This window comes from Pristiophorus japonicus, chromosome 8 (genome assembly GCF_044704955.1).
Source record: "Pristiophorus japonicus isolate sPriJap1 chromosome 8, sPriJap1.hap1, whole genome shotgun sequence".
Taxonomy (NCBI): Eukaryota; Metazoa; Chordata; class Chondrichthyes; family Pristiophoridae; genus Pristiophorus; species Pristiophorus japonicus.
The window spans coordinates 134,992,610-135,007,695 of record NC_091984.1 but is presented as its reverse complement, the minus strand read 5'-3'; the positions used below and the strand labels follow the sequence as shown (position 1 = coordinate 135,007,695).

Sequence of the window (15,086 nt, the reverse complement as noted above, 5' to 3'; positions counted from 1 at the left end):
TCAGGGCAATTCTGTATTGTGTGACTGTCACAGATGTTCACTGCATCACATAAAGCTGCATGATTGCAAAAGATGTTGTAGTAAACTTACAATAAAACACTCAGTGATTTGTGGGAGGGGGTAATAAAGCAGTTACCATAATTTGCAGTTAAACTAGAATGACCAAACATATGTTTCCAAAGAATGTCAATTTCTCTGAAACTGATGTTGCAACACAAGCCACTAAGTTATGTTTAGAGATTGCAAAATAAATCTGTTATGACAAAAATGGTATGGTTTGTTCTGGTCTTCGACATAGTACCTGTACAACAGTGGCTTCAACAGCAGACTAGATTGTGAACAGCATGTTAACAGGGAACTATATTCATGCCAATTGCCAAATGTTACAAAGTGAATTTGCTGTACTTTCACTGCTAAAGTTGTCCCTAATTTCCAAGTTTTATTATATTAAAAATGAGAGAGTGGCAACCTAGAAACATACATTATACAGAACTGCCCGAGCAGTCACATTATGACTGATGCCAACAGGATACCGACTACAGTCAAATCACCACGGGAGCAAACCAGCCATACACTGTGGAGTCCTATTAGAGGCGGTTAACTCAAAACCACCTGCTAAAATGTACAATGAGTTCCGATAGCTCTCAGCCAAGCCACTTAAAAGGCAGGCATCCCAAGTCCCATAAAAAAGGTGAATATTCATATCACTTGCCAACACCAATGAGTTCCAGTAGTTTCTCAGCCAAGCCACTGGGTTCAGGCATTCCACCATGAAAGATCAAAGTAAAGTCCATTTGGTCCCAAGGAAGCAATGCAGAACACTTACCAAGAGTAAAAGCATGTGCAAGTGAGTGGCTATGCAAGGCAGAGGATTTAAAATAAGCATAAAATGAAATGCTCAAACTGATCGGATATACATACAAGACATAACTAGCAGAAAGAAATGAGATATGCTTCATCGGTTATTATATCAAGTGATGATGGTAACTAGACTAAACAATTTGAAAAGGATATTTTTCAAGGCTGACCATTATGAAGTTTATTAACCATGAATGGTTTTCTCGTGAAAGCCTTGTTCAAGTTAATGATTTCTCTGAAATATCCAAACTAGAAAATCCCAACACCCCAGGCTTCAAAATTTCACTTGTAAAAGACAGATCACTCCAGAACAATTTAATCATTGTCCTGACTTGCAGTGTACTACAAAGTGCAAGTTGTGACAATTGGGGCTTGGCAAAACTATTCACTACCAGCGTTTGCAGATTGTGTTCTTTTTCTCCACTCAATCTGCAAAACAGGTACCTAAATTACATCAAATGTGTGTGACTGGATGGGAAATTTAAAGACCAGCATAAAACAGCAAACAAGCCCAAAGTTGTGAAACGAAATGCATCACAAAGACATTAGTGCACCTTGCTGATTAATCAAATTGCACTGTTATATAAACAAGCATTGTATCAACCTAAGAAACATTAAAGGAACTTTTCCGAAGTCCTGAAATTTATCAGTTGCATGTTCTGAATGGTAATTTTGGAGATAAAGGGAGAAATAAAACAACAAGAAGATAGCAAATCAGAAAAAAACATTAATACTGCAGGTAAAATACTTAACACCTCTGACACCTTGTAGAAGTACATATGTTAAGTAGGTAGCTATTTTTTCTACAAGTCTAAATTAAATGAGAATTTGAACTAAACCAAAGGAACAACCTGTTAATGTAGGCGTAATTCTCAATAAAATAGGGCAAGCAATAAAAAAAAAACTGGCTTCTGAAATCACCACACTGGCAATTCTTGAGAATTTGTTGATCCTGTGTGTAAAGGATACTCCTAACTAATTTGAATGTAATGATGTTTGGCATATGCTTTCTTTTGCAGTAGACTCTCATCATTGCAATAAGCAATGGCTTTGAGCAAGGAAAGTCAATTAAATTGACTGCAGTTCCACTTGGCAAAACAATCCGAGCCTGGGGTCTGGCACCCAAGAATTGAACCTCACACCCTATATTAGTCATCTTTGACACAAGACAACACAATTTTCATTTTTAAAATATGTAATATTGTCAAGGTGATAGAATTTTATGGTCAGGTGATAACGTATGATTCCTTTAAAGAGGTTGGACAGTCAGGATCACTTTCTCCTAAAGTAGTGTCAGATGCCACATAAGGCTTGTTTTTAATATAGAATTTACAGCATAGAAACAGGCCTCCTTCCCCTATCAGAATATCCTTTTATTCCTTTCTCCCATTTATTTATCTAGGTTCCCCTGAAATGCATCTATGCTACCCGCCTCAACTGTTCCACATACTGAAGTTTGTTCTTAAGGATGATTTCCATTATTTTGATAGTTAGAAATACAAGACTAACGGGTGTGTAGTTACTTGGGTTTTCTTTGTCGTCTTTTTCCAAGTAAGTACCGTGTTGGCTTACTACCAATCCAGTGGAACTCCCTTATTAACATTGACTCCTTCATGATGACCATCAGGACTTCTATTGATTTAATTTCTAATCTCACTCAGCATCCTTGGGCACAATGGTCCATATCTGGGGATGTATTTGACCCTTTCAATGGAATCCGTACAAGTAATGTCTAACCTGCAAGTATCTTCTTCAATTCCTACTTCAAGGATATAATTGCTCAGTATATTAAACTATTTTTTAGTTCATCCTCATCTTCAAACCAATTTGAATTCTTAAAGGGGTCTCAAATTTTTAAAATCGTTTTACTGCTGTAACACTGGAAGAATGTGTTATTTTTGACATCTACAGTTCACTTATTTGCAATTATTTTTGGCTCGCTGTCTTTTTAAAAAACAATATTTTACTGTGGAGGTTCTTGAATTCTTCCCAATTGTTTCCCTCACCTTTCTCCCAATAGACTTTTGTAGACTTTGATTTTTTTTTATTTATTTCATTTCATTTTGTCTTGTATTCCATTGGTGAAATGGGCAGTCACAGGCAGATGCAATTTAACACAGAAGTGTGAACGGGTGTATTTTGGTAGGAAGTATAAACTAAATGATATAATTTTATGCTACATAAAATCCTTGAATGTGACAGGATGAGTCGATAAGACTATTAAAAAGCATATGGGATCCTTGGCTTTATAAACAGAGGCATAGAGTACAAAAACAAGAAAGTTACGCTACAGCTTTATAAATAAGTGATTAGACCCCAGCTGGAGTAGTGTGTCCAATTCTGGGCACCACACATTAGGAAGAATATCAAGGCTTTGGGAGGGTGCAAAATAGATATACTAGAATGGTATACACCAGGGATGAGGGACTTCAGTTACGTGGAGAAGCTGGGGTTGTTCTCCTTAGAGCAGAGAAAGTTAAGGGGATATTTAATAGAGATGTTTAAAATCATGAAGGTATCTGATCGAATAAATAGTAATTGTTTCCAGTGGTAACAGATTTAAGGTAATTGGCAAAAGAGCCAGTGGTGCAATGAGGAGAATTCTTTTTACACAGCAAGTTGTGATGAACTGGAATGCACTGATTAAAAGGGTGGCGGAAGCAGAACTGCATAAATACTCGATCGGGAAAAATTTGCAGGGCAATGGAATGAGACTAATTAGCTCTTTCAAAGAGCCAGCACGGGCACGATGGGCTGAATGTCCTCCTGTGCTCTTTCATTTTGTGATTCTATTTATGGGCATGTATGTTTAACCTACATTTACTACACCAGCATGCAGCCTCACTGCAAGAGGCTGCCGACCTATTGCCAACCTGGTTGTGGGCAGACGCCCTTTAGGAACTTTACTTAGACTACCTACACTCACTTCATGCAAGACATTCGTCAAATTAAATGTTTGTCCAATTATTCAATCCTGGGTACGACTGCTGAAGGGCTTGTGTCCAACCCAGTGCCCTGCCACACACTTGTTCTTTTCAGTTCTAATATATTAATGCCATAATAAATGGAATATAGAAATGAAATTGTTTTACATTATGACTGTGTGAAATACACAGGTAAATTCACCAATTCTGTGCTCCTTGCAGGGAGTTGTGCTCAAAGGAAGCACAGGTCATAGAATCAGCACCTATCTCCTTATTGATTTCCAACACTTGCATAAGCATGGTCCCCTTAGGTGACTTTGGGCAAGACCAGTCTGCACGTTTTACTACTGCAATCTGCCAAGAGGCAGTGCATCAAGTTAACAACCAAGGTAAACGGGCTGCTAATCACTCCAATCCACCTCCTTGTAATTCTGCACCAAAACATCAGAAAATAAATGCTAAATCTACATGAAGAAATAAAAGCAATCTGAATTGAACAGTCAACTTTGGGACTAAAACAAATTGGGTACTCAAGATTGTCGATCTTGAAATTTAGTTAATGAATGAATTATTAACACTAATATGCAACACTAATGAGAGTTTTAATTTGGTACAATGATCCATAAAGTATTTCCAAACTAATCATATAAACTTCAATATTATATCTTCTCCTGAAGATGGTGGCTCATGCTGGGATACAGTTTCACAATTTTCAGCTCTCTGGTAACCTTTTCATTTTCTATGGTGTGACCTGGAAAGTAAGCCTCACCAGGATATTCAACCACAGAAGCATTACTGTTGCTCCCTTTTGACTTGGGCCCAGAAATGGTTTGGTCCGCAAAAGGTTCACGTGCTTAATTCAAGCATAGATGCCATGCTTAGCCAGACCCAAAGTAATTTAGGGTTTTAAATTAATTAGTGTCGCACCATCAACAGAAACCTAACTTAACAGTATTGGCATAGGATCAAATGTCTCCTGCGCTGAAATTTCTATGATTCTATTGAAACCAATCTTAAAAAACATTGAGTGTACTAGTTTCTAACACTAATTTCACTATAGCCATGACCTCAATTAGTATTTTTGGGAGGGGAGGGTTTACGCAAAAATTGCCTTTGAGGTTTTTATTCTGGTTAAAAATAAGTTACATCAGACTTGCCGACTGTTCCATGAGTTACAAGGATAATATTTTACTTATGATTCCAATAACTTTCAAAACTCTCTCACCATCGGCACAGCTCAGATACTGTCTTCAGACCCATCGTATTTTAAATAAGGCAGTGTAAGAGAGCTTTTCACTAAGATGGCTAAGAAACAGAGGAGAGAGGCAAAGAGAGAGTCTGAAGCAAAGGCAAATGGTGAAAGAGAAACAAAGAAGCAGTAAGTTAATAATTTTCTTTGGCCAATTTATTTTTATCTCATTTCTCCACTGGTAGTTTCCCTATCCCACTCCTGGTCACACCAATGCTGCTCTATTGCCAGTTTTTGGAAGGTGTGCAAAGAATTACCTGGCGACTGATCCTGCAATAGTTATTTTGTTCCTTGTGAGGATGCATCTCCCCATAAAGACACTGCTATGATTCTGAACGCATAGTAAGGAGGAACTTGCAATTGTGCGCATGTAAGCTGCCATAGAGAAGGCAATTAAGGTTACAAATTCTCCACGAGCCACAACAAAATGATGTGCTAACTGAGTACTGTCAAAGAATTCCCCAACCTTGTATGTCTCTGTTTGGCATCTAGAACTAAAAATAATGCAAGTTTGGCTGGACCCTATAAAGTCACAAGGTGATGTCAGCTGTGGGCTCCCAACAGTAGAGTGGGTCTGTAATGTGTGAGGATAATGGTGAGGCTGCTAGAATGACTGAACCGTAACGTTGCTTCACTAGTATGAAATAATTCAGTTTTTCATGCACTTTCTCTCATCACTGATTGTGTTCCACCCTCTCCAGATATCACACTAACAAAACAGTACACTTTGATTACAAAGTGCACAGATTTGCTATTGTAATGTTTTGTAGGTACACATTTTGATCAAACTAGTTTAAGTAACAAATATTGTAAATATTTACCATAATGCTCTCATTTTCAGTGATAGTCCTTACCACTGGGGGGAAAAATGAAAATATACGGACAAGGCTAGTGGCCTTGTTTTTTAAAATCACTATTTTATTAACTCGTAAGCCAAGAACATACTGCGTTTATCCAAGTTGTGACTAACTCAATGCTCACAAAAATATCAACTCATGTCTGCCTTGAAAAGTTATTTTATAAAAGGGTAATAGGCAGTTTTGACCATTCTAGCATTGTTCCAAGAAACATCATAAATCTCATGGCAGTTCATATATTCAATGTACTATAAAAAAGCATTCCTAACGGAAGACTGCTCTGAGAAATTTAGTGGGTTAATAGAAAAAACACATCAGTCTGAAAACTCCAAGTATATAACTATGATTATAATCTGATAGGATTCTGTCTGATTTCAGAGAGGGTTTGGCAACATCGATGGGGAACACTGGCTTGGACTGGAGAACATTTACAGGCTGACTGCACAGGGAAACTACAAGCTATACATTAAATTGGAAGACTGGAACGATAAGAAAGTCTACGCTGAATATACTGCCTTCAGAACGGAGGATGAAGATGATAACTTCAGGCTACGAGTTGGCAGCTATCAAGGGAATGCAGGAGATTCTTTAGTATGGCACAATGGCAAGCAGTTTACAACACTTGACAGAGACAGAGATTCATACTCAGGTACAGTTCTCAAGTAGTATCGAACAATTGTCTATACAGGGCACATTTAACGATGCAAATATGAAGCATAAATTAATGGTGGCATTATTTGTGACAAGTAATGCAACAGAGCTGGATTAGTGATGCAAGAGGTTTCTCTGATTATTACCTCTCATATGTCCTACCTTGTATTGCGTAGACCCTTCTACTTTAAGCGGTTCTGCCGCATACCAAGCTCTGTGGGATCTGATCCCATTTACACTGCAGTGCTGATTCCAAAGTATTGGTGGCAACGGAGAAACAGGTGGGCAGATTGTTGATAATGGCACTGCTGCCCCTGTAGGCACCTTGGAAAACTGCCTGGAGGTGGCTATCTGCTCCTCCAACAACAGTCGCACTGTCTCATTTATATTCTCGTGCTGCTGCCTGAGTCAAGGCTACCACAGTGAAGGTGCTGTAATGTGAAATGAGCACAGGAGATAACTGCACTATAAAACTTCAAAACTATTACGCCAACATTTTACACAACTTAAAATAACTGCCAGCACCAGTCCCAATTGCATTTCAAAAGTCAAAACTTGTCAATCTGAAACTTTTAATGACGAGGCTTAGTACTGAAGTCAACAACTGATTTTCCGAAAGATTTTAGGAACAATGCTATTGCCCTTTACTGATGCCCATGTAACTTGGGTAAAAACATGATTAAAAACTGCTCTTAATTTAAAAATATTTTCAAAAATATACACTTAGCTAGCTGGGATTCATCTGAACATCTGAGCAGAGGTATTTTTCTACCTAGTTCCCAGCTAGTCCTTTCAGTATGGGCTGCTAAAAGGGTTAACAGTTAAACCACTCGTGTCTATGACAACATGCATGCATTTGAAAGCCAAATGTGCAATTTAGGGCTCGGAGTATATGGAAAATCAGCATGTTCCATCAGGGGAATTTATGGCTTCAGCATGTTTTGCGGGGAAATCAGTCTGGAAAAGCAATCAAAAGCATTTTTATTTAAGAGTTTGTAACATTGTATAAGCATCCCACAATTTCAAAAACATTTCTGTGTGTGTTTGGAGGGGGTGGTGGTAACAGAATAATGAAGCATGGTTGGAATACCTTTGCTAACATAAGATAGTTTATACACATTTCTTATTGTGCTAGAGAACAATATTTGCATAAGCACAACATCTGGAAATTAGTCCAGATGATCAAGTTGTGCTTTTTATTGCAACTGACGAGTGGGATTTGTTGACAGCATGAATAATAGCATGCTTTCGTAGCACACTCGACCAGCTCCATTGGGCGGGCCACATCGTCCGCATGCTCGACACGAGATTCCCGAAGAAAGCGCTCTACTCAGAACTCCTACATGGCAAGCGAGCCCCAGGTGGGCAGAGGAAACGTTTCAAGGACATCCTCAAAGCTTCCTTGATGCAACATCCCCACCGGCACCTGGGAATCCCTGGCCCAAGACCGCCCAAAGTGGAGGAAGAACATCCAGGAGGGCATTGAGCACCTCGAGTCTCGTCACCGAGAGCATGCTGAAATCAAGTGCAGACAGTGGAAGGAGCATGTGGCAAACCGGACTCCCCACCCAACCTTTCCTTCAACCACTGTCTGTCGCACCTGTGACAGAGACTGTAATTCCCGTATTGGACTGTACAGTTACCTGAGAACTCACTTTTAGAGTGGAAGCAAGTCTTCCTCGATTCTGAGGGACTGCCTATGATGATGGATGATGAAATAATAGCAAGAGCAAAAGCTTATCAAAATTAATCACACAAAAGTAGCAATGAATTTTCAATCAAAGAACAAAAAAAAGACAAATGTTGCTAAGCATGTTTCACATCCCCAACCCACTGAATTCTTCGCCTCAGAATCTTCAATGTAGGGAGATCACTACCATGCGTTAGGAATCTTGTCATCAGGAGAGATTGTGGTGCTTTTGGATACCTTCCGTCAGCACACTCAAGAGTGGCATAGGTAGAATTCTTGTAAGAACCTATTTCATTTTGGGATTATGTATATGTATGTATTTATTCTTTCATAAATTTAGTTCCATCTTATAGCTAAGTAATAGAGTGGACAAGGGAGAACCAGTGGATGTGATGTATTTGGACTTTCAAAAGGCTTTTGACAAGGTCCCACACAAGAGATTGGTGTGCAAAATCAAAGCACATGGTATTGGGGGTAATGTACTGACATGGATAGAGAACTGGTTGGCAGACAGGAAGCAGAGAGTCGGGATAAACGGGTCCTTTTCAGAATGGCAGGCAGTGACTAGTGGAGTGCCGCAGGGCTCAGTGCTGGGACCCCAGCTCTTTACAATATATATCAATGATTTGGATGAAGGAATTGAGTGTAATATCTCCAAGTTTGCAGATGACACTTAACTGGGTGGCAGTGTGAGCTGTGAGAGGGACGCTAGGAGGCTGCAGGATGACTTGGACAGGTTAGGTGAGTGGGCAAATGCATGGCAGATGCAGTATAATGTGGATAAATGTGAGGTTATCCACTTTGGTGGCAAAAACAAGACGACAGATTATCTGAATGGCGGCAGATTAGGAAAAGAGGTGGTGCAACGAGACCTGGGTGGCATGGTTCATCAGTCATTGAAAGTTGGCAAACAGGTACAGCAGACGGTGAAGGCGGCAAATGGAATGTCGGCCTTCATAGTAAGGGGATTTGAGTATAGGAGCAGGGAGGTCTTACTGCAGTTGCATAGGACCTTGGTGAGGCCTCACCTGGAATATTGTGTTCAGTTCTGGTCTCATAATCTGAGGAAGGACACTCTTGCTATTGAGGGAGTGCAGCAAAGGTTCACCAGACTGATTCCCGGGATGGCAGGACTGACATGTGAGGAGAGACTGGATCAACTGTGCCTTGAACATTGGAGTTTAGAAGGATAAGAGGGGATCTCATAGAAACATAAGATTCTGACAGGACGGGACAAGTTAGATGCGGTAGAATATTCACGATGTTGGGGAAGTCCAGAACTAGGGGACATAGTCTTAAATAAGGGGTAGGCCATTTAGGACCGAGATGAGGAGAAACTTCTTCACTCAGAGAGTTGTTAACCTGTGGAATTCCCTGCCGCAGAGAGTTCACTGGATATATTCAAGAGGGAGTTAGATATGGCCCTTACGGCTAAGGGAATCAAGGGGTACGGAGAGAAAGCAGGAAAGGGGTACCGAGGGAATGATCAGCCATGATCTTATTGAATGGTGATGCAGGCTCGAAGGGCCGAATGGCCTACTCTTGCATGTAATTTCTATGTTTCTAAGTCACAACTCCCTGTGCCTTTTGAGTGTGAAGACACTAGCCTTGATATCGAGATAAGCTTTTGTAATGCACCTAGACTAAATGAACAGAACAATTGTTGTCAATTGCTTTACCTATTGAAAATTCTCTCATGCCTCATCAAGATTCTTATCTCAGATTTGAAATCTGTACGTTCAGCTGTTCTTCGATATTTTTTATACATGCAATTCTTTTCTTTTTTGGAATTCTTCTAACAGAGTGCTAGCTAGTCGACCACATCTTCCTGTTCTATTCCAATCAGCTTAATTTAATTTCACTGAACGAAACTCTGTTAATTCTGCTAAATGAACAGTTCCATCCACTTAATGGTTGCTTGGTTTGTTGAATTTCAATAACTGTCACTTGGATTCTAAAATAATTGGCTATCATAGATGTAAATGAACCACATAACATGTATATGTTTTAAGTATGACGTTTGGCACCTCTCTGAAGTCTGTAACCTTGGAAACAAACCAACAATCCTCGGGAAATTAGTAGGGCGCTCCATATGGAGAGTCAAGATCAATTATAATCTACAGGTGCAGTAGGGTTAGAGAACAAAGCATAATGAGACCAGACCCCACAGACCAGTTCCCATTTTGAAGTTATATATTTGGTTCTTATTTATATATAAAACTTTGACTTTATATTATTTAGTTAAATGCGTCTTTCAAAAGAGACATTAAATCAAGATGTTAAATCAAGTGACATCTTTCCTCTCAAGTGGGCATACAGATCTTATAGAATCGAAGAGTTCTCCCTGGTGTCGTGCCCAATTCTTCAACCGATATCACTAAAACAGATTATTTGGTCATTACCACATTGCTGTTTGTGGGACCTTGCTGTGTGGAAATTGGCTGCCAGGTTGTCTACATTACTTCATTGGCTGTAAAGCGTTTTGAGATATCCTGAAGTCGGGAAAGGCACTATTATAAATGGAACTTCTTTCTTTAAATTGAAAAATGTACAAAAATCTAGGAAGCAAAGAGGTTTAGTTGGTTGGAGCACAAAGATTCTCCATAGTACTGGCTGAGAAGCTGGGAGGTGCAAAACAGAGTTACTATGTCACCATTGGCAGGACAGTGTAATTGCAGCATGACAAGTTTACATAAGTAGTTCATATTATGAATGTACACATAGGCACTTATAATGGTAAAAGTTGAGAGGAAGAATGTGCAGATTTAAGATTTTTTAATTTATTAGATTTAGGTTGCAAAAGTCTAGTAGGTTTTTAAAAGACAAAATTGCTTCATTTTTGTCAGAGAATGTCCTGTTGCACAAAATAAATTGTTTGGAGAGAAAACTAAGAGGGTAATCCCTGCTTCCTTAAAAAAAACACATTTATGTGAAACTTTGGATCCAATGTATTGAATAGCTGGGATGGAACTGATGCAGGAATATATGTATTAACTTTCTGTTCCCTCCTCAGGTAACTGTGCTCATTTCCACAAAGGTGGCTGGTGGTACAATGCCTGTGCACACTCTAATTTGAATGGAGTGTGGTATCGTGGTGGTCATTATCGCAGCAAGTACCAAGATGGAGTTTACTGGGCTGAATTTCGAGGGGGTTCCTACTCTCTGAAAAGTGTGGTAATGATGGTCAAGCCTGAATAACACGCTGGTCAAGTCGTCGTCACACATTCCCCATGGATACAATCATGAATACAAAGTATCTAAAGTGAAGGGTTCTTTCAAAGGCAGGTCATGTGCTTTGTTAAAGAAGCATTATGTTTAACAATGTTGAAAAAGCACTCAACAGTGTACCTACATATATGGTTCCATTACCTTTTAAAATGCTACAGGAGAAAGCAAGGATCCAGAAGGCATTATTATGTGCATCTGTATTCAATGCTCACTGGCACTGTGTCGAACAACTTGCACCTTAAAGGAAATGCTGCCCTTCTTATATAGGAGGGCATTATATGTGTGCCACAATTTTAACCAGATTACATTTATAACCCAAAAAAATTGTTATGACTAATATTTGGATGTATATTAATGTTGTATTTTATTAAAAACAGACAATTGTTTGTTTAATAATCTGCTGTCAGACCTATCAGCTTTATTGTAAGAATACTTGGGGAATCCACAATACTTTATTTTAATGCTGAAAATATTGTGAGGTTAGATGGAAATAAATATTTTAAATTGAAGCCTTTCATGCATCAAAGTTTAATTTTAACAGAAGCATTGCAAACAATGAAGTGATCTGTACAGAATAAAATTGCAGAAGCTCCTAGATTAGAAGGAAAGATTTAAATCTAGGGATCAAAATAAATCGTCTTCATATTCTCATGAAGATTAAAATTTGAAAGCAGGACCAAGTTTAAAATTAAAATAATCCCCAGAAGACACATTCTCATTGTTCCACTGGAACATTTGTCACCAACACCAAAAACTTCAACACTGGAAAAGCTGGTTCTGCGCAGAGAAGGGAACATTGCTCCTCACCTATGTGTACCTTACATCTGCCTCTGCTGTGATGGTCCCATCTATCTGGGCCAGAAAAGTCCGGTAGAAGAACATTGGTGCAACTCTCAAAGCTTAAATTTGGAACAAAGCATGACCGTGGACAAATTCCTGTCCAGTATTTTAAGTCACAAATGAAAAAGCCACTGCTAAGGTTTTTTTTTCCAAAAATTGATTTCATTCTTAAAGCTGCTTCAAAACTTGACCAAATGATGCATGTCTAAAATAAATACATATTTATCCAAACATAAATTCACACAAATTCAGCTATTAATAGGCAATTGTAGCAGCAGTGGGTTTCTTTTATTTTTTGAGAACGTACAAGAAATCAAGAATGACAGATTACTATTTGATCCATCAAAGCTCAGCTCTTCCACTCTGCTAAATCTCCCATGGTACCATCCAGCATTGTGAACGGCCCTCATGTTTTTTTATTTCTACGACTCTGCCTGGCAAATTAAGACAAACTTGTACCACTCAGAAAAGTTCCTCTTCCCTGTATCTGTGTTAAATTTACTCGTCATTAATTCAACTTTATGCCCGTTGGTCCGACCTTAACTCAAAGTAATATTCCAGTTTTATCACAACTATGCTATGTTATATATACACACACCCTGGCAAGATCCCTCGCTTATAGCTTATAAGCTCTTGAGCTGTTCTAATCTTCCCTCATAGCTCATCACCTTTGTTCCTCTGGCTCATCTTCTGGCTTTTTAGTACCCTCTCCATTGCTTATATATCTTTCTTCAGGCATGGTGGCACTCTAAGTGTGATTTGGCTAGTGAACTGCAAAGCCCCAACATTACCCCCAGAGTATGTAAACGTGCATGTTGTTGGCTATATATACACCAGCATTTTAATTACGTTTTAGTTGCTTTGCCACATCACCTGGACATTGAAGTTGATGAATCCAGAATTATTTTCTAAGTCTACCTATATCAAATGTAACATCAGCACTGCATTCTTGCGATGCACATATTTTCAACCAATGTACAATATTTTACTTGTATCAGTGCAAAATTTAATTTGCCAGTTGTTTGCCTAATTGGACAACTAATCTAAATCCTTCTGTAAACCTTTTTCAGCATTCTCTATCTCGACTGATATCTCTATTTTCTTGTTGTCAGCAAATTTGACATGCTGACATTTGACTTTGATGTGTTTTTTTCCCGATAAAATGGGGGAATTCTTTCATCAAAAAGTACTGTCACTAGATTATCCTTCCCCTTTAAAGATGCACTAATGTCTGAAGACTTATCTACTAAACTCCCTCATTGTGGGTGACAGTGCCCTTATTAAAGATACTGTAGAATATCATTCATCTGTATTAGAGGGAAGTAACATTCTATCGTTGTGAATACAGTTCAGGTAAGTACACTACAATTTACTGGGTTTTGGAGGAAATGGTCAGGGTCAGCCTTTGACTATTATAACTGCAACAAGATTTGGAGGGAGGAAGAATGGAACAGAAAGCTGTTGGATGGCGTGTTTGCAGTGTCGCGGCCAGGCTGGTGTTGGTTTAGGCCTGATGTAATGAGCCTGAAATTACTGGGGAAAATTAAAAATGCAAACATCATGAGAGTTTGCTGTATTTTTCCCTCTTCCAGATTTTCAGAAAAATTCTGCACATTTCAGGTTGAAAATTCAATTCGGCAGAACAGTTTTTACAGGGCATCTGGTCACTGTTCCATAGCCATTCTCAGCATGTGTATGATTGCACACATAATAAATCAATGTGTGGATACTGGATGTCCTGCTTTAGTAAACTTACACAAACTGATCGCCTTTAAATTGCACCCGCCAGCAGCCAGACCTAAAAAGATATACATTGTTTCTTCACAGTATACATAACAAGTCATTATACAATACTCCCTCATGAACAGAGAAACCATATAAAATTACTTGCTGTATAATACACTGCTGGCTAAAGCTCATATAAAAAAAAACATTGCCGCCGTCCTCTTCTTCCCAGGGCAGCATTATAGATATGAAAAGTAGAGTGGTCGCGAGAAAGCAGAGTTAACATTTCGGGTCGATGACACTTCATCAGAACTGGAGAATGTTCAGAAAGAACACATTCTTAACAAGCTGAAAGGGGGAGGGGAAGAAAGAACAAAAGAGAAGTTCTGGAACAGGGTGGAAGACAGGAGAGATTAAAGAGACAAAAGGGATGATGGGCCAAATTGAAATGGTAATGACAGGAGTTAGATAAACATTAGGCAAGATAAGGGGTGAATGGCAGGATAATGACCAGCTGCCATTAGAGACAAGGAGAAAAAAAAAGAAATAAGCTCGCCGGGGGGCGGGCCGAAGGGAGCCAAAGATTGGCTACGCTCTAAAATTGTTGAACTCGATGTTGAGTCCAGAAGGCTGTAAAGTGCCAAAATGAAAGATGAGTGCTGTTCCTCGAGCTTGCATTGTGCTTCGTTGGAACAGTGCAGGAGACAGAGGATGGAGAGGTCAGAGTGGGAGTGGAGTGGAGAATTAAAGTTACAGGCGACCGGAAGTTCAGGATCACACTTGCGGACTGAATGAAGGTGCTCCGCAAAGCAATGTAGAGGAGACCACATCGTGAGCAGTGAATACAATATACTAAATTGAAAGAACTACAAGTAAATCGTTGTTTTACCTGGAAGGAGTACATAAGAACATAAGAATTAGGAACAGGAGTAGGCCATCTAGCTCCTCGAGCCTGCTCCGCCACTCAACAAGATCATGGCTGATCTGGCTGTGGACTCAGCTCCATTCACCCGCCCGCTCCCCGTAACCCTTAATTCCCTTATTGGTTAAAAATCTAGCTATCT

At 39.3% G+C, this 15,086-nt stretch overlaps 2 protein-coding genes across 7 annotated transcripts in view; one reads left to right on the top strand and one right to left on the bottom strand.

Moving 5' to 3' along the window:
* angptl1a (angiopoietin-like 1a) overlaps window positions 1-11,889 on the top strand; it is a 70,469-nt gene extending 58,580 nt beyond the window's left edge. Inside the window, exons 4-5 of the mRNA XM_070887413.1 lie at window positions 6,267-6,537; window positions 11,243-11,889. Coding sequence (XP_070743514.1) covers window positions 6,267-6,537; window positions 11,243-11,427 — 456 coding nt within the window. The 3' untranslated portion in view covers window positions 11,428-11,889. The remainder of the gene's footprint in view (window positions 1-6,266; window positions 6,538-11,242) is intronic.
* The window catches only part of ralgps2 (Ral GEF with PH domain and SH3 binding motif 2), a 641,885-nt gene that overhangs the window by 206,743 nt on the left and 420,056 nt on the right, over window positions 1-15,086 (bottom strand). The gene's annotated exons all lie outside the window — the stretch shown is intronic.